Source organism: Cladophialophora psammophila, assembly GCF_000585535.1.
Source record: "Cladophialophora psammophila CBS 110553 chromosome Unknown aczJe-supercont1.5, whole genome shotgun sequence".
Taxonomy (NCBI): domain Eukaryota; kingdom Fungi; phylum Ascomycota; class Eurotiomycetes; order Chaetothyriales; family Herpotrichiellaceae; genus Cladophialophora; species Cladophialophora psammophila.
This window is the reverse complement of record NW_006912926.1, coordinates 211638-235603: the sequence shown is the minus strand read 5'-3', so window position 1 is coordinate 235603 and position 23966 is coordinate 211638. Positions and strand designations below refer to the sequence as shown.

Here is a 23966-nt window from a genome sequence, read left to right as displayed (position 1 = left end):
AGCGCACTAGAGAGCACTAGAGAGCACCTAGCGCGGTAACTAGCCCAGGCTAGCCCACTAACTAGGTACATGGGCTACTGTGGTAAACTGTGACGTCCTCTATCCCCATCTCTCCCTCCTCTACCGATGCACCTAAGTAAGTAGGTAGCTCCTCCTCGTCTCCCCCAGTCATCGACCATTCCATGCCGTCAACATGCCTGTTCACCGGCATACAGTTCCTTCTTTCGGCTTCGTCTCTCGATCTGTTGGTCCACACTTAGATACCACCACTGATGCCACCTGCTGCTCGATAGTGGTGGCCTCGACCCAGCTCGCCAGGTCCCTGTCCAGAAAAAGTGTTATATATCCATCCCTCTGTCTTGCCCTCACTCTGTCCCAAACCTTGTCCCAGAGCCAACACCAAATTCAATCTTCTCTCCTCTCGAGCGACAGCGACAATGGATACTCCTCCTGAGAAGAAGATCATCGAAGAAAACCTTGGCCCGGAAGCCGCCCGTTCATACTCGATCCATGAAGCTCCACTCGATGCGACCCCAAAGTCACGATGGGAACGAACATGGCCTGTCATTGCCTGCGGTGCAGGATTGTTCTCTGATGGCTATCTCAATGGCGTATGCACCTTCAATCTCCCCCCCCCCTCAACGCAAGGCTGACTGACTGTTGTTTCTCCTAGGTCATTGGGTCTGTCAACACCATGCTCAAGACCATCTACAAAGACGAATACGTCAAATCAAATGCACAAAACAACGTCTCCTCGATCGCCTTCGCGGGCACAGTCGTCGGCCAGCTCGTCTTTGGTTACCTGTCCGACCATTGGTCTCGTCGACACTCGCTCCTGATCTCTACCATCATCCTGATCGTCTTTGCCGCCCTGGGCGCAGGCTCCTACGGTGCCGGCGGCAGTATTCAAGGCCTGTTCGCCGCACTGGCTGCCTACCGCTTTCTTCTTGGTATTGGTATTGGAGGAGAGTACCCAGCCGGCTCGGTCGCGTGCGCAGAGAGCACCGGGGAACTCAAGAACGGCCACCGGAATCGATGGTTCATCTGCTTCACCAACCTGGCCATTGACGTCGGTTTCGTCGTCGCCGCCTTCGTGCCCATGATTTTGGCCTTGATCTTTACCGACCACCACCTCCGCGCTGCCTGGCGCATAGCGCTGGGCTTGGGCGTCATTCCTCCCTTGTCACTGCTATACCTCCGGATCAAGCTGCAAGAACCCGAAGAATACCACCGCAACAAGATGAACCACTACCCATACTGGCTGATCCTCAAGTTCTACTGGTGGCGTCTGATCGTCGTCTCCCTGATCTGGTTCATCTATGACTTCTCTGCCTACTCCTTCAGCATCTACTCTTCCTCGTGGCTAGCCTTCCTGCTCCCCGCCGACGCACCCCTCTGGAAATCCTTCGGCTGGAACACGGTCATCAATCTGTTCTACGTCCCCGGTGCTGTCATCGGCGCTTTCCTTTCTGACTGGATCGGCCCCAAGAACTGCCTCATCGTCGGCGTCCTCCTGCAAGGCATCGTCGGCTTCATCATGACCGCCATCTACAAGCATCTCGACCAGGCCTCGCAGGTCGGCGGCTTCGTCGTCATGTACGGCATCTTCCTGGCCCTTGGCGAAATCGGGCCCGGCGACAACATCGGCCTGGTCGCCTCAAAGACCTCGGCCACCTCGGTGCGCGGCATGTACTACGGCATCGCCGCTGCCTGCGGCAAGGTCGGCGCCTTCGTCGGCAACTACATTTTCCCCGACATCATCAAGGCCGCCGGTGACAACGTCATCAAGCAGGGCCAATACCCTTTCTACGTCTCCAGCGCCCTGTGCATCTTCTCGGGGCTGGTTGCCCTGTTTTTCCTCCCGCAAATCGGTCAGGACACCATCACCGAGGAAGACGAGCGCTTCAAGGCCTACCTGGTCCGCCACGGATACGACACCTCCACCCTCGGCACCAAAAAGTACCACGAGGAGAAGGTTCTGGCTATCGAGAGGGCCCGGGGGATGTGAGCTTGCCATGACCGGAGCAGTGTAGTAAATCTTTCTTAACAACTTATCGACTTATCAATCAACTTGCTTTGACAAAGACAGTGCGCGAGCTGGAAAGCCATGTATCCGCATGCGTCCGCGCGAGCCAGCGTCTTTTGACTACCTCTTACGATGGATGACGCCTAGGTGGTTGAGAAAGATACCCTGATAATACTAGGAACCAACAGAGAGCAGAAGCGTTATTCAATGGATTGATTAATACAGCATCTTGTGTCTCCTCCTGCCCCGCCCTGTTCTTCGCAGCCAACTCAAGTTTCGGTTTCCATTCCAGTGTCCCATTGAAGATAGGGAACGGGAAGTCCATTCCTTTTCTTGTTGGTTGGTCCACTTCGATCTATCCGCTACGAGGCGTAGTTTAGCACTAGGACATCCCATCGGGCATGTATTGGAAGTGGTTAGCTCCTTTGGTTGGATGCGCTTGCCTTGTTGTGTCTCGGTAGCGTCTTCACACAACTGCATTCATCCATCCATCCATCCATAAATCTATCCCATTCCATTCGACCTCGCGCCCGTTTCGGTACCTAGCCACCCGTGCTACAGTATCCTGAAAGGCCACTCCCTACCAAATATCCCGTTTTCTTCACCATGGACTAGTCCCGCGTCTGCTGCCGCGAGGGCACTCTTTGCTAGCTACTGACCTGTATGAGGTGGACAGGCTGTGTACGCATCTCATGTTCTGCTTCCTTCTAGAATAGCTCGGCCCAGTTCGGCTCTTGACTTCCTAGCATGCTTCTGGATGTGCTTCTGCACCTCATCTTTGAATGCGACCTCGTCCCAATAAAAATTCAACGTCACGACGGTATTGATGGGATCCGTGAACTCGGGCACGAGGAGGAGGCCGAAGATGGTATCCAAGATTTGCTTGTTGGTGGTGTCGACGGTCCAGTTCCGGTCGAAAATGGAGTGACTAGGGCACAAAAAAAAAAGGATGGGTTAGTTTCAACTCGAACGACTGCGAACTTAAGAGCCTAACCGGAATCAGGGAGGGACTTTACCAAATTCTTCCGTGTCTATTGACGTTGGGGTGAAAGATGGGAGTGATAAAGCGTCCACTTGGTGCCTTTCGCGGATAGTCCTCCCCCATGTCCAGATATAGGACAAATGCTCCACTAGCGTACGCTGAACCACTCGGGCCTTGCAGGACAATCTTCCAGAACCCCATATTGACCTCAGAGATGTACACGTCGTACGAAGGATGAGAGTGATTGGCAATGTCGCGGATTTCCCCCAAGAGTCTCCGGGACCGAATCGACGAGGTTGAAGCTTGCGCCTGCTCAGAAAATTTTGAACCCCTTGTTCTTTCGAAGCGACCGATTTGGATGAATGTGTCATTGAGATTCTCATGGGTCTTGCGAGCTGGAAATTCATCCCTGGTAACGGGGTCGGCCCTTGAAGAGTGAGTGGTGCGAGGAAAGCTGAAAAATGAGGCCGCCATAGGCCGATATATTCGTGGTCGTTCATGGATCGACAGCACCGGCTCCAGCTCGCACAACGCAGAGGCCTCTTCGACAGAATTGGGTACAAATTTGTATCCACCTGTAAGATAAGAGACCGTTCGCAAGGCAGAATTGTTCTCCTCTCCGATACAGACCGAGTCCACAACAATGTCTTGCTGTATCAATGTCCGGCAGACATCCTCAACCTTCTTGACTGAGCTCGTATCTTGGCCATCAGACAGGCATATGATTCTTTTCTTGACCCCAGGGTAGCGTCGACCAGATTCGATCAGATGATCCGCCGCCAGTGCAAGAGAATCCCATAGAGCAGTGTCGCCTTCTTCCTTCATACTATCTACAGCCTGTCGAAAATTCTCGATGACGTTTGTCACTCGCTGTGAGATGCTCACCGCTGTCCCGAAGGTGACCAGGCCGACATTTGTGGGGAAATTGTACGCAATTAGTCGGTTGATGAATTGCGAGAAGACCTGTTTAGTCACCGCCATTCTTGATAAGACCTTCTGCTTCTGCAGTTCACGTTGCTCGAGTTCCTCTGGACTCTCGTATTCGTATAGTCTGACCTTCAGAACTCGATGACGGTCATACTGGTAGAGCTCTCCCGCGATCGTGTCTGGGTCTGATTCTGAGTTCGATTCTGGGTCTGAGTCTGAGTCTGACTCCTTCACCGCGGCGCGTATGCGTGCGTAGATCTCTTCATGTTCTTGGATATTTGCGCGAGGAAGGTCCCACAAATGTTCGGACAAGGAAGCCCAAGAATCGTGTATTGTGCCAATGGCAACGGCATCGCCGCCATCTCTGAGGCCAGTCCATGGAGACTTATCATAATCACAATCAACAGCACAGTCTTGGATGTCATATCTCCAGTTGCGGAAAATAATCGAAGCGAAGGTAATTTCAGAGTTCAGCGGTACCCAGTAATTGAATGACTCCTCTGAAAAGTCATGGGCGCCGTATACTCGAATGAGACACATTTGCTCTTGACTCGTTGAGACTCCGGCAGTTTCACCATGTGGGGTATAGTTTGGACTGATGGTGATAGTCTGGCTGCCTACCACCCCCTTTTGAACCATATTCTCTTCAGAACAAGGTAGGTGGACACCTCCCATGTATAGCGAGAATCTGGCGTAAAGGCCACGCATTCCTCGGAAGGCGATCTTATGTAGGTCCAACAGCCGTGCCGATCCCGGAATCTGTCTGCTGAAGCGGACTGAGGGTCCAACGAAGTCAATGATAGTCCCTGACTGGCGTGTGGAGAGTCGGGTACGTTTAGGCGTCGAGGGCAAAGAACTGATGACGTCTTCTGCTTTGACCCAAGCCTTGATTTGATTCGCCATGACTTCGTTATGCCTCAAGGTCGTGTCTTCGATGGGAAGCCCGGTCAATGGTGAGCTTTTGCGGACCCGGTACCATCTCTCGATTGCGTTTCTGTCGAACATAAAGCCATCCGATGTATCCACTGGGTCTTCGAAGATGACTTGGCTAATTGGGCAGAGGTACTCCTGAGGGACGGCGCAAAAGTCACCTAGTTCTACCACCTCCTGGGCTGAGGAGGATGGGGTACCACAGGGCAAATCATCACCATAAGACCACGTGAATTCTTTTGGTTCAAATGATGGGTCCTCGGCAGTGAAAAGCAGAAAGTCTGACAAAGCTCTTTCATGGAGATTCAGTCCGGTAAGGGTCCTCCGTAAAGAATTCATTTGCCGCTCGGTAGATGAGGTACGAGAAAATGCGAGCGTAGCCCATCGGGACGTTCTCCATAGCTTGGTTGCTAAGTGAACAAGCTCTCGATTTATCAAGGTTCTCAGAAACTCGAGGATATCCCTCACGACGTCCTGGCGATTAAAAGGATAGTGGTGAACAATATGAAGGATGTCCTCATAAGATTCGTGGCCACGTAGCCAGGACTTGATCTCCTCTAACGGAACGTCTGTATCGTCTTCATCATTCAAGACAACGTCGTGATCAACATTGGAACAGCGGGGGTCGTCGTCGTCGCCCTCCTCCAGCTCCGGAAAACCGGATGACTCGTTCATGCTTTGACTGCAGTCCACGCAGAAGACAACCAGTTCAGTTGGAAGGGAATCTTTGTGGCGGAAGCTTGCGCTGAAAAGATCGAAGACATGTGTCCCATCCGTCTTGCGAGCCAGCAGGATTGGCTCTAGCATCTGAGCAACGATTGTTACATCAACATTCTCCTCAGCTCCAGTCAACGGGTGAAACACTGCGTGGTCGTGGCCTGGCGCTGCGCAGGCAGCCCTTCCTGTATAAACCGCCAAGTTGCCATACCGGTCGAGGGTCAGGCATGGAGCCTTCGCGTCTGACAACTGACGTGGTGCAACGACGACGAGCTTGGTCTCCTCGCACAAAGAAGCAAGGTATGCAATGTCGCAAGATAGACTCTTTACGTCAAGAGAGCGCGATCGCGCAGCTGTGCACTCACCAATTGCGGCTCCCAACGCATCTGCATCGTAGTATGGTGCCTCTAGAGCCACGCCGCCGTACAGCAGGGCTACGCGGATCCGTACAGAATCTTCCCGACTGCGGTCCGTGAGGTAGCTTGAAGGATTGTCTTTTAGGGGCCCGGAAATGGAGAATGCTTCGAAGACACCCTTGTTGACTAAGCCCACGTTCGTCAAAACTGGCTCGGTGACTACCTCTAGCGTTTTCACATCCCTCAAGTCAACGGTATGATACCCCGAAATGTAGGGTATTCTAGACCTTGATGCCTCTGCTGTGCCCGGACCTGCATCTTCCGGAGCTTGATGCCGTCGAACGTTATGGAGAATCAGTCCAAGGACCAGTCGGGCGCCTTCCAAGCTCCGCCTCGGATCGTTCGATATGAGGTTCTGAGGTATCAGTTCCTCTGCTACTCTAGCAATGCTCTGCACAAGAGCAGCACTTTCGTTTGACTTGAGGCTCTTCCCATCCATCAGAATGTGGGCTGCCCTCACCGCCGGCGGAAAGCGGGTGAGTATGTGGAGCGTACTGAGAACTTCATTTTGATGGCGGTCATCAAAATCTTCAGATCCGATGAGATGTGAAAATACTCGAAGTGATGCTAGAACAGCAGCCATACCACGGTCGGATTGGACCGATGGCAACCTCCAGTGGCAAGCAGCTGTGAATATAGCATCTTTCCCATTCCCTTTCTTCTCTTTCCCGTCGTATGTCCACTCGACGGCGTAAAGAGTAAGGATACCGTTGATGGCAATTTCAGCCAATCCAGCATCTTTAAGTGTCAGGTCAAGATTGTAGGTGTTGATAGGGCCTTCGATAGTATGAAGATCAAGTCTGGTACGGAAGGCACCTCGGTAGGACTGTGAGCTGACCCCATTTGGTTGATGCCTCGCGGTGGCGCAAACAGCCACGACGGGCAGTCGGTTAGAAGCGTCACCGTCTTCGAGACCGCCTTTGAAAACAACGGCTTTTGCATGGGTGAAATTTTCTCCGAATCGATCAGCAAGCCTCGCCATCAGTGCTGGGTGATTGTTGGATGCCACTTCCAGCTTCTCAATGTGGCCATTCCCAGAGACAACCCAGACATGACCAGAAGAGATTGGGTAACAGTGTTTTGCCGTGTAACAGGACGAGGGACATTCATACTCCGCTCCGCTGTTGAGACACTGAGAGTGGATAACATGGCCACAGGAGAGATCTGACCGGCGGAGAATGTATGAGTGGCACAGGCCTGCATCCCTTGTATCATTATGAGAGCTAACAGGTTTGTGGCATCGAGCGCATGGTATCATCCCGGAAATGCCCGATGAAATAAAGCAACAGCCTGTGCCGTTTTGGACCTCGCAAGGAATCTTTTCCCATTGACCTCTCTTCACTAGAAGCTCAGCTAGCTTGCAATTGCATTCAGCATCCATCGATTCCTCAGGCGGGACAGTCGGCAGATGGAGATATTGAGCAACATCATCTTTGATCTCTCTCAGAGTTGAAGAAGATGGGTAATAGCGGCCGTCTTTCAGGAGGGGGATATGGCGGACTTCGGGATTTCGTTGTGCTAGAGCTGGGGTGATAATTTGGATCTGGAGTGCACCGACAGTGGAGAGTCGATCTTCATCAAGCTGAGCGCCTGCTAGCGGGCCATCGAGAAAGATGACGAAAAGCACATCTGAGGTGGTGATCACATCCTGGACAATGTCGTCTGCCTCGATCAGGTAGCCATCATCTGAGCCTAGGCAGAGTTTCAAATGATCTTGTCGAACGTAGGAAGGCAAGGAGCGGTACTTGGAGGCACGTTGAATGACAGTAGCCGTGAGTTCCGAGAATGCACGACTGCCATCAAACGGTACGACAAGGTCAAGTCTATCGCCCTTTGGTGGGATCAAAGCGACCTTGTATGGTGCCATTCTGAGAGTCAACGTCCCATGAGTACCAGGTGCCTGAGATATCGGTTCGAGGTAGGCAAGATTGAGAATGAGTAAAAGAGATTGGGATGAGGAAGAAGACGGCTGATTGAGGCAAAGAAAAGCCGCAGTTGAGAACTTACACTGCTTGTAAGTATCATCGCCTGATAGTGAGGCAGCCTCAAGAGAGAGTAGTAGTGAAGAGCCCAAGACTGAGGCACATTTGAGGTGAATCTGTGAAGAGTGGTAGGGCGGGGGACAGCTGCTGTCTGGAAGGAAATGGAGCACGGGCTTCAGGACCGGGTTATCAGTAATTCCCCCGTTTTTGTTTCTTTGTAATTTCATCAGGCTCAAAGGAGGAAACTCGTAGATGTGCTACTCCTCTTGGGCGCAACCCCGCCTCACTGGCTGAACACGAAGTGGAAGTGCCGGGCCAGCTGCAACAAGGCGCAAGGCTGCCTTGCATCTGGGCTGCCTGCCAGGGGACGGGCACCAATGAGAAGCACTGGCAATGCATCATTCTGGCAGCTGGTTCCAGCACCCTTGGAATCCCACTGGACTACCTCGTACATCATTAGCCAGCAGCACGGCTCCCAGACGCAGATTGGCCTTTAAGCGAAGCTCGACACAGCTCCTCTGTCGAGATGGAAAGACGAGTGGGGCGCCCGCGACGAAAACCCGGCTCAGCCTTGTCAGCCCACGTTGAGCCAACATTGCTCTCATAAACTGCTGTGGACAATAGTTAATTACGCTGTAAGGGGAGGTAGATTTTACTCGTGGCTCTCAGAGACGTAATAGTGACAGAGAAAGTGAACAGGAAACCCCTGAGCCCGGTTCTGCACCTGTCCACAACTTCGGTATGAGCTCTCGCGCTCCTCCGTATAAATTACGGTGGCGCATTGGGCCACGACGAACACTAGGCTGGCTTTTGATGCGCGTTCTCTGACTTGTGGTAATATTTACACCAAAGCCACCACTCACGCCGCTTGCATTTGCAGCCTCTTTCTATTGCTCTTGTAGCTACTCCGACTCTATCCTGCCATCCTACGCAATGGGTTCAGATCCTCAGTTTGCCAAATATCCCGATCTCACCCTCGCCCAGCACATCTTCTCCCTTGCGAATGCGCCTCGGACCGCGCAGCCAGTGTCCTTGAACTACCTTCAAAATGCAATCAAAAACCAGAAGATGGCGCCGTTGTATCGGCATCTGGCTCATCCTACTGAAGGAGTGCTAAATTCGATGGGAGAGAGCACGGCTCAACCGCTACAGCCACCACCAAAGCCTGCTGCCCGGCGTGCGTCGCTAGTGTCCAGCAACCTATTACCGCCGAAGAGGCCCGTACCTTCCGGCATCCTGCCCTGGGACGAATCGCTATATGAAGAACTCAAAGCCGACAACGCAAAGGAGCTAGAGCAGTGCCAGAAAGAGGAAGAAGAAGCTGAAGAAAAGGCGGGAGAAACAGAGGTACAAGCAGCTCGAAGCAAGCGTGCAGAGTTCTGGGCTCGGGTTGGCGACAAGGTGAGCCGAGAGACTATATTGTGAAGTGACACCTTTCTAATCAGGCGCTAGGACAAAGCCATTGCTGCCTATGAAAAAGTCTTCGACAAGACTGGTCCGCTAGGCACGAAGATTGATATTGTCCTCGCTATCATTCGCATTGGGATCTTCTTCAACGATAAAGCGTTCACCAAGAAACAAATTGAACGTGCAAATATCCTGGTGGAAAGTGGCGGAGACTGGGATCGAAGAAATCGATTAAAAGCCTACAAGGGCCTGCACCTTCTCACTGTCCGATCCTACAACCTTGCCGCTCCTTTACTCCTCGACAGTCTCTCCACATTCACTAGCTACGAGCTGTGCAGCTATTCTTCCCTGGTCGTGTACGCCGTGCTTGCAGGATCCCTGTCCCTGAAGCGCGTTGATTTCAAGGCCAAAGTTGTTGATGCGCCCGAAATAAAAGCAATCTTGGGGAACAGCGAGGACAAAGTCCCAGGCGCAGATGAAGAGATGAAGGATGCGTCTGCTGCAACAGCAGAACGTGCTTCGGGCCTGGTCAATGTGAACGCACTAGGAACGAGCAGTGCAGCGCAGTCGCAGACCGAAGCCCCTGTGGATGTTTCCTCTCTGGGGGAGTTAGTCAACAGCCTCTACAACGGCAACTATCGCAATTTCTTCCTGGCATTGGCTGCTGTCGAAGAGAACTTCTTGACGCAAGATCGATACCTGTATGAGCACCGAGCCTGGTTTGTGCGAGAAATGCGGCTGCGAGGATATCAACAGCTCCTGCAATCTTACCGGGTGGTGGGCCTAGCAACCATGGCACAGGCATTTGGGGTCAGTGTGGATTTCTTGGACCGAGATCTGGCCAAATTCATTGCGGGTGGTCGGGTGAGTTGCACAATCGACCGCGTGCAGGGGACCATCGAGACAACCCGCCCGGATGACAAGAACAAGCAGTATGCAGACGTTGTGAAACAAGGGGATGCCCTGATCACCAAGCTGCAGAAGTATGGCCAGGCCGTGAGGCTGAGAGGTAGCGAGCGAGCTTGAGCAGCAGTCGCCACGTGCAGAGAGCATCACAAATCTGGGTGAGTGTGGGAAGCGCCAGGCGTTTTAGACCGGATTGCAGGAAGACATCACGGCATGGATTGTGTCATGTACCATACTATCATCATACTGCGATGGCCATGAGGATCTTTCAAAAGGAAAAAGGAATGTAGCGGAGGGCACGGAGGGCACGGAGCATGCCGGCTGCGACAAGTACTTTATACGAGGAGGCTTGATCGGACAGTTCAGTCGGCTTCTCTTTCTCTCTCTTTCCTCCAATTAATTCATGTCGGCTCTTGAAGCCCCCTGTTGGACGCCGAGAAAGGCCTGCAGCAACCCTTGGAGCTGTGGCGTCCCCCACACTCAGCGATAAGATAGACGGGATGAAGCCTTTCCCCATGTTGCCCATGTGCCCATGTGCCCATGACGAGACGAGATTGACGCAAGCCAGATCCTCGATAGCAGCTCGCCGGGCGATCGTGTGCGCGCGCCCCTTGTTTTCCTCCGACGACCTGCCCCATCTCGAATCATATCTCATTGCCTCACAGCTGTTTCAAAGCCTTCTGCAGAATTTTGATATCTGAGTTTGGAAGCTCCCGATATCGCTTTACCTGCTCCAAATCCGACGGTCAAATCACTGACTCCCCCAAGAAGCAGCCCCCCACCCCTGATCTCGAGGATCTGCCGTATCTATGTACCAGAAAAATGCCCTCGCCCACGATCACCACGTCAAGAGCGTCCTCCGCGTTGCTGCGAGCTCAACGTTTATCCAGGGAACTCGCCATCAGCTGCAGGGCGCTGTCTACCGCCAATGCAACACCGCTTTCACTGCCAGCACAGCAGCCGAGCCCATCACAAGGTGAGACGAGCGAAGTCGCAGCTGCCCTGGTCGATTTGTTTTTTTTTGCACACCACCTGTGACTCGACTTGCTCGACCAAGTTAGTTGCTTCTGTGCACCCGACCATTTTTCGCCTCTCCCGTCCCCAAGTATCTGGTGACCAACATAAAACTGACATTTACAATCCACAGGCCCTTGTCCTCCCTTCAGATCTACACCTCGATCCTACCGTCGCAGCATGTCGTCAACGCCCTCCCGCCGCAGTTTAACCATCCATAACATCAACCCCCATGTGAGGGCGGCAAAGTATGCCGTCCGAGGTGAACTTGCAATCAAGTCGGAAGAATACCGCTCAAAGTTGAAGCGAGGCGATCCTCCTACACCTCCAGAGAACCCTCTTCCCTTTGACACTGTCATCTCGGCCAACATTGGCAACCCGCAGCAACTCGACCAGAAACCTATCACATTTTTCCGGCAAGTCCTTGCTCTGCTGGAGCATCCAGCATTGCTGAACAATGAGGAAGTTCTGAAGTCGACTTTTGGCTACAAACAAGATGCCATAGATCGTGCTCGATGGCTGCTGAAGGAAATCCAGTCGGTGGGAGCATATTCGCAGTCTGCGGGCGCTCCTGGCATTCGCCAGTCCGTGGCCAACTTTATTGCGCGCAGAGATGGCTTCCCCTCGAACAAGGACGATATCTACCTGTCCGCTGGTGCCTCGTCAGGAGTCAACACTCTCCTCCACATCATCTGCAGCAAACCTGAGACGGGCGTGCTCGTCCCTATCCCACAATATCCCCTCTATACCGCGACTTTGACTATTCTCAATGCTCGTTGTGTGCCTTACTATCTGGACGAGTCTCAGGCTTGGAGCACGGAGCTTTCCATAATCAAGCACGCATATGACGAGGCAATCAGGCTAGGCACTGATGTGCGTGCCATCGTTGTCATCAACCCTGGAAACCCAACGGGTGCCTCGTTGTCTGAAAAAGATGTCGAGGACACGATCAAGTTTGCTGCAGAGAAGAATCTTGTCATCATGGCCGATGAGGTCTACCAAACCAACGTCTTCGTCGGTCAATTCCATTCCTTCAAGGGTGCCTTGCGGAGGATGCAGCAAAGGGAACCAGGCCGGTACGACGCCGTCGAACTTGCATCCCTGAACTCGGTTTCCAAAGGTATGGTGGGCGAATGTGGGCACCGTGCTGGTTACTTTGAGCTTGTGGGCTTTGACCAACAGGTACAGGCCGAGATCTACAAGTTCATCAGTATCATGCTGTGCCCTCCCGTCATTGGTCAATGCTTACTGGATCTCGTGGTCGACCCTCCGAAGCCTGGTGACCCCAGCTTCGAGCTTTACGATGAGGAATACAACAGTGTCCGGAACGGGCTGAAAGAGCGCGCCTGGGCACTCTACCAAGCGTTCAAGGAAATGGAGGGTGTCGAAGTGGGAGAGCCACAGGTATGTTGACCCTCTTGCCACCTAAACATTGTTCTCTGCCTTTGCGCTTACATTGGCCATGACAGGGCTCCATGTATCTTTTCCCCACCATTGCCGTTTCGGACAAAGCGGTTCAGGCTGCAAAAGAGGCAGATCGTACCCCAGACGAATTCTATTGCCTCTGTCTCCTCGACGCCACGGGCATCTGTGTTGTCCCAGGTTCCGGTTTCGGGCAGAAACCTGGCACACTACATCTTCGAACAACCTTCCTCGCTCCTGGAACGGATTGGGTTGGCCGATGGACCAAATTCCACAAAGAATTCATGGACAAATACAGATAGCCACAAACCCCTCGAAAGGGGGGGAGTAACTTTGCATTCCCGGCGTGGGTGCCGACTTATGGAATCCCCCGCCTTATCATTATACCTTGTCCTGGAACTGTATGATATCAGTCTGCTCCTGTTCAATATTCACAGTACTCGCAAGTACACTGCGCTCTCACCTCTTCATCCAAAAACTCATTGACAAGGCTCGCACAATGACCATGATATTCGAACATAAATCCATGGCCAGACTCCGGGTACATATGAATATGTACGTTGGGATTGGTCTGGCTGATCTTCTGCCACAGCAGAATACTGTTTTGTTCCGGCACAAGCTTGTCTCTTTGACCGCACAAGATCAAGACAGGACACCTGCCCAATCGGTCATAAGAGCCTTCAGCGCGATGGTTGAGACCGTACCACCTCGTCATCGCAGTGATCTGCCCATCGATATTACTTGTCGACATGAACGGCCACATCGAAGAGCGGCTCGTAATGCGGTTCCACCATTTCTCCCCAGTTTTCTGTCTCTCTTCACTAAGTCCAAAGAAGCCGGCGAGGAAGCCGGCCTTGATCTCGCCGTCGGTCGTCGCATTCGTCAGATTCTGGAAGTAATGCATGTCACCGCTTTCTACACCTGGCCCCTGACTCGGCGCAGTGCCCGCAAGGATGAGTTTTCTGACCATGCCCGGGGGCGCGTCAAGGGCTAACATCTGCCCAATGAAGCCGCCCATGCTGAAGCCCAACACATCGATCCGCTTGAAACCTAGGGCGTTGATCAATGCAATGATCTCCCTGGCCCAGAACGTGAAAGACGGAGGCGTCGAAGGCGTTGGCGATGGCGCATGCTTGCGTCGAGGGTCGGCTCTTGCGGTTCTTTTGCTCCCCTGGAGGGTCTGGGGATCAGCACTGCCGTGGTTGTCTAACAAGAGAAGTCTCCGCTGAGATGCAAGGGCATCGATCAAGGCGGGATCCCAGAAATCAAGACGACTGCGGAAGTGCGTTGGCAAAAATAAAGGGACATCGTCTTCTTGCTTACGAGTGCCGAAAAGCCTGTATGCAAAAGTGCTGTTGTTGACTCGGAGGATTTGGACCGGGGCCTTTGCGTAGTCTAAATTTTCCAGTTCGGCCATGGCTTCGACCTCTTTCTAGTGTCGTTGGTTTTGTTACGCAAGAAAGATGTTCTTTGCGTGGTGTTTGGGTTGATAAACCCTCGTCTAGGCCTTTTAATATCGACAGCCATCTACGCCAGCTGAAGACAGGCAGCGCTTCGACGCTCAACGCTTACTTCAGCTTCGGCGTGTAGCTGCAAGGAACAAGACTTGAGCTGAGCTCTGGACCATTCGTGACTGTTGTCCAGCGCCATTTTGTGCCTCGACCATTGTGCTGCACATTGATTATTCACACGCATCACGACCAGTTAGTGGGACGAAGAGCCAAAGAGCCAAAGACCCAGAACACTCCCAAGCAAGTTGGCGAAGTCTCCCCTGGGCCTAACCTTATCCAGGCAGTTGGTTACTCGGTGCTTGTAGGGAGCAGCAGCCTCTTGCAAAGCACGCCAAAGCGTCGACCTGGCCGTAAAGGACATTTCTCTTTCCTGCGCCGGACGAGGTTGTCGAGTGATGTGAATCCTCGAAGTTACGTCGAGGAAAAAAGGCTACGAGGAAGCCTGAGATTGATTTTACGCAAAAAGAGCTTTTGGGCTGTGTTTCAGCCAATGCTATCATTTAGTATTTAACGTGTCTCCAAAAACCATCTTGTGTCGCTGCATGCTTGGAGTTTCCGAGGGCTCTAGAGCCACGTTAAAACGAGCGTTTTCCTCCCCCCCCCAACACATCTCCTGCATGAACGCTTCCCAGTCGTGGACGAAGCAACAAGACTCGAACGACAATCATCCCTGGAAGAACTCGAGCAAGTCCTTGTTGATGTCGTCCGGGACGAGGTTGGGCAAAGCATGAGCACCGCCGGGATAGACCTTCAATGTTCCGTGCTTGAGCAGCTTGATCGATTCATGGGCGCTTGCCGCGATGGGGACGATTTGGTCGTCATCACTTGGGATTTAGTGTTAGCACACGAAGACGTGAAAGGGAGGTAGTCTCGAGAAGAACAATTAGTTCACTTACCCATGGATGACCAGGACCGGAATGTCAATCTTCTTCAGATCCTCCCTCATATCGGTCTCCGAGAAGACGCGAGTGCACTCGTAGGCATTCTTGAATCCACACATCATGCCCTGCTGCCACCAGCTCCAGATTTGACCCTGGCTCACATGGGCACCTTCACGGTTGTATCCAAAGAACGGTCCGGTGGGCACGTCGAGGAAGAATTGCGCGCGATTTTTTTCCATCGCTGCCCTAAAGCCGTCAAAGACACTCATTGGCAAGCCCCGCGGGTTGGTGTCGGTCTTGAGCATCAGGGGTGGAATCGCGGCCACGAGGACAGCCTTGCGGACTCTGCTGCTGCCGTGGCGGCCGAGGAAGCGAGTCACTTCTCCACCGCCTGTAGAATGGCCGACCACTGTGCGAATTTTACCCCCTCGGTCGCTTGCCCAAAAATTTGCCGAGATGGGGGGAAGGGGGTTGGGACCAGAAATTATGCAGAACACTCACTCATGACATCCTTGAGGTCCAAATGCTCCAAGAGGGCAAGCAAGTCGTCGGCGTAGGTATCCATGTCATTCCCAACCCACGGCTGACTGGACCGTCCGTGGCCGCGACGGTCGTGCGCAACCACGCGGAAGCCCTTGTTGGCCAAAAAGAACATTTGCGCTTCCCAGTTGTCGGCGTTCAAGGGCCATCCGTGGGAGAAAACAACCGTTGGGCCGTCTTTGTTGCCCCAGTCCTTGTAGTAGATCTCGGTGCCATCCTTCACGATGATGGAAGGCATCTCGCGGGGGCCGATGAAGTTCTGGCGATGGAGCTCGTAGGTGGTTTCGAGGCTTGGTGGGCGATGTCAATGGTTTCGTCGTCACTGGCTCTGGTCGAATGCGCTATGGACAAGAGGCTGATACAGGCGGAGGTGAGCTTTCATCCCTCTTATACCTTTTCATCCTCTCACATCTTCGGATCTGGCGCGGCCTCTCGATCGAAGCTGAATTGTCAACCAACGATTAGCCATCATCGGCTGCCCGGTCTTGCGCTTGTTCTTGACAAATTTCCTATATTTGCTGTGGATTGCCATTCTTTTCCTGTATCTTGGTCGAAAGGGACACGGAGAAGGATCGGTCTTCTCTTCTGTGGCTGCAGACAGCAAGAGCCATGGACGACGATGAGCTTGGTGTAGAGAGCATAAGCAGGAAACTTAGCTGGGGATGGGGGACACATGGAATTGCGTGCCGCCCAACCCCGAGGATCTAGCGAAGCTCTCCACCTCGACCTCTTCCACCTAAAGCAACACGACTGAGTGAAAGTGTGGGGGAGCAAGGAGACAACTCGCCAACCGAGCATGACTGGCATGTCTTCGCTCTGAACTCGGGCATCGGGTAAGAGCAGCTTTCAATTCCAAATTGGGGTTTCGGCGCCGTATAGGTCTATACGTGTGTCTTGAATTTGTGTTTTCAACGGCCGAGAGAAAGTACGTTTCCATCTCCCTTGGACCTGTATCCCATGGCGAAAATTCGGATTGCCCCGGTCTCATTATCTTCGCTTCTGGTCCTGTCGATAACTCTACGCCGCACAAGTATCTGCTTGCATTTCTCGAAGGGCAGAGGAGAGCCCCGACCTCCATCTAGTCGCCTAGGGGTTGTCTAGGCGGACAGTCCCACCAAGGCAAGCCCGGCGTATATTCGGGCACTGAGCAGCCAACTACTGGGTACGATAAAGATCATATTTGCGATATTACATACCACCACACTCCAATGTGCGCCGTGCCGACGGTTCTCGACGCTGGCGCTTTGTCCAGCTGGAAAAATAACGACACTCCCGACTAGTTGTATGGAGGCGATTTCTCGGCTGTTCAATAGCTGCGAGGCCGCTTCATGGACGAAATGCCCTGCCGGCGAACCATTTCACTCCTTGCACAATGGATATGTTCTACGCAGACGAAGATGTGGGAATCCCGTTGACAGTCTCAAGAAGCCTGGCATCAATTTCGACAGGGCCAGAGCAGGATGCCGGGAGTGGCAACAAGTGCCCCATGCTCCTCCCAAGGCTCGATCCAACCTACGCTGAGAGACACCTAGTGTTCTCAAATGTTCAAATTGTTGCCCAAACACACCATCATGGCGACATCCATTTCAACCGGCCAACTTATAACCTCCTTCTGAACCGACCTCCGCAGCCTGCATCCCCCGAGGTTCTAACACGGCAGCAATCTTGAAGGCCGCCGCAATCTCCAGTCCCAACGCCACCCAGACAAATGCCATGCCAATCCAGGTGACTGCATAGAATCCGCTGTTCATCCAAGCATGGATGGCTCTCCCACCACCGATCTGGACCCTGCCAGTCATCTTCCCTGCCGACGCAGTGACTTTCGCAGATGAGATTGTCAGTAATATCGTTGACGCGATGCACGCAAAGAACCCGATGCGCAAGACTACAAGCGGCATCTCTTTCTTGTGAAGTTGTCTTCGCCTGGTTTTGGTCCGTAATGCGACAATGCCGTAAAGGAAGCTGAGGACGGTGAGGCCCATGCTAGCGATGCCCAGCACGAGGAGCACAAATGGAGCTTTGGTATCCAGCGTACGGTGGTGATATGCGAGCAGGAGCTGCTGTCCCGCATCGCCGCCGCCGATGATCTGGGCCAGGGAGAAGGTGTACCCGGCGCTCTGGGATGTGCAGCTGATTGTGCTGTGGTTCTTGCCCGCGCTGGCGACGTGACCATTCCACATCCCCGAGCAGATTGAGAGGTAGTGCACCTCGTACCACTCTTTGATAGCTAGGGCACTGGTCGACGTGGTGCTAGTCAAAGAGCTGGTGTCGACCTGTAAGGATTCTTGCAGTCAGCTAGTTGCACCACAACGCATTTCAGGCCTCTGGCACTCCCCCGTGTAACATTCCAGGCAAGAGTGTTCTCGTTGGCGCATCCTTCTGCAGAATGAGCCTCGGAAGCAAATCCGTCTCATTGACCCTCACAAGCCCGCTCGACGTCTAAAGCCGCTTCTGAAGGGCTTCTGCACCTGCGCGGTTCAACCACCTCCCGCTCGCAGCCCGAGGGCGTCCCGGGGTGAGGTTGCGAAACCTACCGTGAACATCGCCAATCTTTCGAGCGAACCGCGCGAGATACCCGCGCATAAAGCGATAATGAACAAGATCAAAGCGACGAGGGTCACGATCTCGCAACCGACGAGGAGTCCGAGGTGAGAGGTCCAGAACTGCGCCATCTTGTTGCGCCCATGGAGTACCTACCTAGCAGCGATGATGCAGTCTCGTCAGTTGTGGGGTGGAGAGACTTTGTCGTGTGGTCTCTATCTTCATATTTTCCTGGTTTGTAAAGGGGAGCGAGGGGGCTTCTGTTTGTTCATTTGCTGCTATATGCTATATATTTAGAGACTCTGAGGCATTTTTCTCCTCTGCAGATCCCCCAAGCGAGGCACCAAGCGAGCGAACTCCTCGTATTCGTGTTCTACCCGGTGTCATATTAGACGATCAATGAATGGCCCGCAAACCCCCTTTCATACTTTTCACTCGGCCCGTCGTTACCCTCACCTGCAATCGTACAATTAGCGTCCAAAATGATGCCCAATGATCGCTTCATGCCTGGGGACATCGAACGTCGATTTGGTGGGCAAGGCTGTCGATTCGAGGGTTCTTGATGATAGATCATTCTTCCGGCTCGTCTACTTGTCTAAATTATCTATCTATCTGGTCATCAACCCAGCCAACAGACAAGGCTAGGTTCAAAGGGAGCGAGGTTTCATGGGCTTCTTTTCCCACAACATCTCGACACTCCTCGCCCATCCACACCCCGTTTATCACGACATTTCTAGCGGCTGCCGCTGGTGCCGCTGGTGCTGCTGCTTCTTCTTCTTCTTCTTCTTCTTCTTCTTCTTCTTGTGCTTTCTCCTTCTCCTCGACCCCCCCTTAGACAACCATTCTGAATTTCAACTTATCTTCGCGTACAATGTCGTCCTTCATGGCTTCCAGCTCGTCCACATCCCAAGTCACACTGAGGTACCGCCCGCTCAACCACTCCCTTCTCTCGCGGGTCAACCAGGTCAACCAGCCGCCGCACAGACCAATGTCCTCGGTCAAGCGCGTGTCCCAGGCATCGCCCTTCTTCGTCGAATGGTTCGCCGTCTGCGGTGTCAGGACAGCGCCAGGGTGCACCGCGAAGGCCAGCAGTCCTTCGCCCTTGTGGTCCTCAGCCATGTGCTCGACCATGCGGTTGTTGCCGAGTTTTGCCACGTTGTACGCCGTCGGCGTGAAACTGCTCTCGGTCAACTGGCTCGCAAGACTCGTGATGACGATGTAACTCCTCACTTTGCTGGGGTTCTCCGGGTCGATGAGCAGCGGCGTAAAGTACTTGGCGACATAGTAGCTGCCCAGCAGATTGATGTCGATGACGCGCTTGAAGTCGTCGTCTTCGACGATGCCCTTGGGGAGGCGCCAGTTCGTCTTCTCCCCCGTGCTCGAGTCCGTGTCGTACAGGTACTTCGAGATGATACCGGCGTTTGCAATGACCACGTCCAATCGCCCGTTCCACTTCTCTCGGACCTTTTCTGCGAGCGTCTCGACAGACTCCGGCTTCGTCGTGTCACAGACCTCCGACAGGATCTCCAACTTCGGGTTCACCTCCCTCAGCTGCTTCTCCAGCGCGTCAAGATCGCTCGGCGTTCGACTCGAGATGCAGATACCAGTCGCTCCGGCACGCGCGTAAGCGAGTGAGATCTTTCAAGGACGTTAGAACCTTGGACCGGTCAAGCCGGAACTTTCGAAAGGACCGCGGCATGGAAGGAACAAATACTAAGGCAGGAGACAAGTGGCCTTCCCCGGACCACATGTACAGTACGGCTCATACACCAGGACAGGTTTCGAGGCTGAGGACGACTTACGTAGACACCTAGACCCTTACCCGCGCCTGTGACGACCACGACGCAGGGCGTTGAGCGATTGTTTTCTGGAAGCGTCGGCCCCTCGGCCTCGTTATGGAGTGTCGGCGTGAATCGGTGGCCATAGTGATCGGGAAACGCGAAGGCCATCGTAATATCTCTCTCTCTCTCTATTTTTTTTTGGGAAAAATCGTCTCCAGAACCGGTGCAGGTAATCAAAGTAATAGTTGAGCTGAGAGAATCCCCCCCCGACGACGGCTCGAGTTAGATTTCGTTTGTCAGGGACCAATTTCGAGGAGAGCCGCCGGCTCCTGTAAACTGCAGCTCGACTTGCACCTTTGGATTCTTCGATTATTGAACGACTGTCTTATTCGTCGGAACCGAGTACACGAGTATGAGAAGCGGAGGCCTGTTCTGTGCGTATGTGTGTGTTGGCCTGCTGGCTCCTTCGTTGGACGAAGCTGGCCGACTTTCTCGGATCTCTCAAAAGCGAGACGACAGTCTATCTGGCAACGACGGCGCTCAAGTCTTGTCTCAGGATCTATTGCTCCGTTGGCAAAGGTCAAGCGCGATCTAGGACGGCATTCGATATGGAAGCCTCTTTTGCATCATCTTCCCCGCACACGGGAAGCGAGAGACAGCCATCCTCGGCTGTTGCTCTCAAAGGTCGGCATAGAACCAGCCCCACAGGGACTGCTTGAATCCGGCATTACTCGGTACTGTACGAGGCAATTGTTGGGTGGTGGCGCCCAGTGGGTGTCCTTGCGTCATCCCCTATACAATCTCAGCCTTACTTACCTAATACCAATACTCGCCAGTGCCAGCAGTGGTGCCAGGGCCTAGGTAAATGCCGTGATACATCAAGACAGGTCCCTTTCTATTCATCGAATCGTTTTCGACGAACTCGCAGTGGATCGCTATGCTCTCTGGAATAGCCCATGGCGCATATTTTCACAGGAAGGCCATCTCGCGTACGAGGCCTGATTTCACCCAGCCTCTGGCAAAGTTCCGACCTGTCCACAGGAGCACGGCGATCCACCAGACCCTTCCCACAATGGGGTCGTACCACTTTTGAACGGGCGATCCTTTCTTTTTCCTTGCTTTGCCCACAACCATGATAACTATCCCCTCTAGCACGACTGCGATACCATTCAAGGCGAAGAACTTAGCTTCTCCAGTCGCCATTCTCCAGTCGCCAGCAAGGACACCGCGAACAGAGAAGGTGTGGATAAATGCAGAAACCAAGAAGGCACCAATGACCTTTCCAACGTCGGCCGGTTGATCCGGGCCTTTCCCAAGGAGTTTGCGTTCCAACCATTCCCCCGGCCATACTCCATAGACCAGAAATAACCTTGCAAACAGCCTGTGCCAACCAAAACTCCAGAATTTCCGTACGCTTGTGATCTGCCATGGCCTTGTCGTGTAGAGTGGAGGAAAGAAGGCAAGAGGATTTGGTGCGAGTGGACTGAGCATGATCGCGAAGAGAGAATGTCCGAAAGAGAACGCAGCCATAAGGAATGCGCCTAGTGCAACCGTCAAAAGTAGTTGCAGAGCCATAGGTAAACGGTGGTCGAACAGGTCATATGCAGAATACATGTCCCAAGGTGCGTCCCGTGCTGGCATAAGATAGCGTACATAGACGGTTCTGATAACGGCCCAGCTGACGAGGAGAACTGGTGTGACATGGACGACTATGCTGTGAACGCGGTTGTGGACGGTGGGAAGCCAGGTTTTGCGCGTGTGCCGCACATCTGCAGTAGTCCAGGTGAAGCCAATGCCACGCATGGAGAGTTCAAGCTCAAGAGCCCATGCCGCACGATCCAGAATCGTTGTTGGCCAACCACTTTCTGTTATCGCTGTCTCCAAGACTGGCACCGGATCTGGACCTGAGATGGATCTTCGGAGAGCTGATCGCACAGCAGAATCAGAACGGATAGCAAGGGTTCGCGCTGACTGTTTGAATCCTGAAACATGGCCGTTGCCTGAATCTTTGGAGGTATGTTCCTGTGAGTCGCCGGTATGGTGGAAAGGATCAATGACTCCGCCATTTGTCCATTCCTTGTCTGTCGCTTCCGCCATTGGTTCCGAAGAGTCCTCCCTTGGAATGTGACGATACTTGACCCTCCGGGGAATGTGTTCAAACAAGTACGGGCTTATGAAGAATGCATCAAGAACCCTGCATCCACCGTAGAGACCTACAAGGCCCAGTTGGTATGTCAAGCCAATGCTCTGCGGGACATGATATACCAGAGGTAGGCGAAAGAACAGTACTCCGGCGACCAGGGCGAGGCAGTTCCGGAGAATCTTCACGGGAAGGCTATCGACTGCCGGCGGCGGTGGGGGGGCGAGGAGGAGGAGCGCAAGGTAGTAGATGAGAGGTGGGAGGATGGCGCCTGTGAAGGTGAGCGGTTTCGTATTGGGGATTGGATGGAGACCAGGTCGAGGGTTCGGGTCTGAGAGCGACTCCTGCAGCGAGGTGAGCCATTGCAGCGGCTTGAAAGCCATCGTTCACGGTAATGGAGGTTTTTGTGGGTTGCTGTAGGTTGTAAAGCAGCAAATTAGTTCAACTTTGGTCGAAGTTGGAGTCACCTTTGAGCCTGTGATTCGAGAAAACCATGTCTCGGTTCATCATCGCTGGCTCCTTCTGAGGCTTCCCTCGCATTCAGGCTTCAAGATACTACTATTGAGGTGGTCGATCTGAAGCAACAGTGACATCAGCACCATCAGTTCGTGCCAAGTTCGTGGGAACTCGCAAAACGTCGCAAACAGTGGGCGCAGGGGCGATCGCTCTGACGCGCCGCTCTAACTCGAATTCGTTTCTCACTCCCGGTTGGCCCGGTTCCCCTGAATGTTTTAAGGCGGCGACATCGACAACGCTGATTGCATCCGACGCACCGAGTATTGACAATGACGAGTGAGTTGGCCTTGCTAGTGCTTTGAGATTGACTTCTCCTTTCGTCGGTTCTTCTCGAGATAAAGATGTAAGGTATATTTGGTTCTTGTCGCTGTTAGTGTGACAGCTCACCCTCCAAAGAGACCAGCAAGAACGTTACCAAATTGGGATTGCATAAAAGCCAGGCCAGAGAATTCTGATTGAAGGTGTGTCAAACATGCGACAATTACTAGTACTAGTACTAGTCCATCGCGACCAGATGTGGATTAGCCTGTACTTGGGCTTCAGCCTCATCGGAATAGGCACTCGACCAGCGAGCAGGGTTAATCCACGGTTCGATTCCTGCAGGGAATTGGGCTGCTCACTCCTCAGCCCAAAACTTTCATTGGCAACAGGCCACATCAAAGCAAGACATGAAGGAATTGGGACTGGCTTTTTAAAAGGACCGAGTAGTTTTATCTGCTCTGTTGCACCTGGTGCTATTTTGCGTTGAGCATTATTGACATATGTGGTTATCCTGAGGCGACACCATTGGTATGGAGTATTCATGTTTGTCTTCCTAGACGCCAGCGGTGCACGCACGGGGATCTCCTGGGGCATAAAGTACTACTACGTAGCTAGTAGTAGTAGTAGTAGTAGTAGTAGTAGTAGTAGTAGTAGTAGTAGTAGTAGTAGTAGTAGTAGTAGTAGTAGTAGTAGTAGTAGTAGTACGGAGTACCTGGCGAAATGTAGCTACGAATGGCGCCCAGGGCACCCTCCATCCTGCGGGGACCCCGTCTCTTCCCCGAGTGTGCAGCATGATTAGTGCAAAGTCTCCTGAGACCGTATACTTCAAAACTTACACTTGATTTGATTTCCGTGGATGACCACCTGAATACAATCGGTGCATGGTAATATCGGAGGGCTTCTCCAGCTCATGGCTGGCTGAATATGGGTTATTTCACCCTCGCCGGTCCTGGGCAGGCCAGTGCAGCCGCCGATATGGAGACCCTCCGCCCAAGTGAGTCTCGGAACCTGAAGAAAAGATTTGACGGAAGCAAGCCTCATCTGATACGGATCGTCAACCCAACTT

General features: G+C 53.1%; 9 protein-coding genes across 9 annotated transcripts; 3 read left to right on the top strand and 6 right to left on the bottom strand.

Moving 5' to 3' along the window:
* Window positions 1-437: 437 nt before the first annotated feature.
* A1O5_03740 (uncharacterized protein) lies at window positions 438-2008 on the top strand (the record flags this gene model as incomplete). The annotated part of the gene is made up of 2 exons (XM_007744351.1): window positions 438-611; window positions 674-2008. The coding sequence occupies 2 exons, from the start codon at window positions 438-440 to the stop codon at window positions 2006-2008; spliced, it is 1509 nt and encodes a 502-aa protein (XP_007742541.1).
* Window positions 2009-2716: 708 nt separating this feature from the next.
* Window positions 2717-7865, bottom strand: A1O5_03739 (uncharacterized protein; the record flags this gene model as incomplete). Its single annotated transcript, XM_007744350.1, has 2 exons — window positions 2717-2954; window positions 3043-7865. 2 exons carry the CDS (start codon window positions 7863-7865, stop codon window positions 2717-2719), a joined length of 5061 nt encoding a protein of 1686 aa, XP_007742540.1.
* A 1048-nt stretch (window positions 7866-8913) lies between these two features.
* Window positions 8914-10413, top strand: A1O5_03738 (26S proteasome regulatory subunit N7; the record flags this gene model as incomplete). The annotated part of the gene is made up of 2 exons (XM_007744349.1): window positions 8914-9381; window positions 9433-10413. The coding sequence occupies 2 exons, from the start codon at window positions 8914-8916 to the stop codon at window positions 10411-10413; spliced, it is 1449 nt and encodes a 482-aa protein (XP_007742539.1).
* A 1074-nt stretch (window positions 10414-11487) lies between these two features.
* On the top strand, window positions 11488-13031 carry A1O5_03737 (alanine transaminase; the record flags this gene model as incomplete). The annotated part of the gene is made up of 2 exons (XM_007744348.1): window positions 11488-12711; window positions 12777-13031. 2 exons carry the CDS (start codon window positions 11488-11490, stop codon window positions 13029-13031), a joined length of 1479 nt encoding a protein of 492 aa, XP_007742538.1.
* Window positions 13032-13153: 122 nt separating this feature from the next.
* On the bottom strand, window positions 13154-14146 carry A1O5_03736 (uncharacterized protein; the record flags this gene model as incomplete). Its single annotated transcript, XM_007744347.1, has 1 exon — window positions 13154-14146. The coding sequence occupies one exon, from the start codon at window positions 14144-14146 to the stop codon at window positions 13154-13156; it is 993 nt and encodes a 330-aa protein (XP_007742537.1).
* Window positions 14147-14904: 758 nt separating this feature from the next.
* On the bottom strand, window positions 14905-15899 carry A1O5_03735 (chloride peroxidase; the record flags this gene model as incomplete). Its single annotated transcript, XM_007744346.1, has 3 exons — window positions 14905-15064; window positions 15137-15530; window positions 15623-15899. The coding sequence occupies 3 exons, from the start codon at window positions 15897-15899 to the stop codon at window positions 14905-14907; spliced, it is 831 nt and encodes a 276-aa protein (XP_007742536.1).
* A 1348-nt stretch (window positions 15900-17247) lies between these two features.
* A1O5_03734 (uncharacterized protein) lies at window positions 17248-18333 on the bottom strand (the record flags this gene model as incomplete). The annotated part of the gene is made up of 2 exons (XM_007744345.1): window positions 17248-17934; window positions 18196-18333. 2 exons carry the CDS (start codon window positions 18331-18333, stop codon window positions 17248-17250), a joined length of 825 nt encoding a protein of 274 aa, XP_007742535.1.
* A 700-nt stretch (window positions 18334-19033) lies between these two features.
* On the bottom strand, window positions 19034-20151 carry A1O5_03733 (uncharacterized protein; the record flags this gene model as incomplete). The annotated part of the gene is made up of 2 exons (XM_007744344.1): window positions 19034-19840; window positions 20005-20151. 2 exons carry the CDS (start codon window positions 20149-20151, stop codon window positions 19034-19036), a joined length of 954 nt encoding a protein of 317 aa, XP_007742534.1.
* Window positions 20152-20952: 801 nt separating this feature from the next.
* On the bottom strand, window positions 20953-22506 carry A1O5_03732 (uncharacterized protein; the record flags this gene model as incomplete). Its single annotated transcript, XM_007744343.1, has 1 exon — window positions 20953-22506. One exon carries the CDS (start codon window positions 22504-22506, stop codon window positions 20953-20955), a length of 1554 nt encoding a protein of 517 aa, XP_007742533.1.
* Between the last annotated feature and the right edge of the window lie 1460 nt (window positions 22507-23966).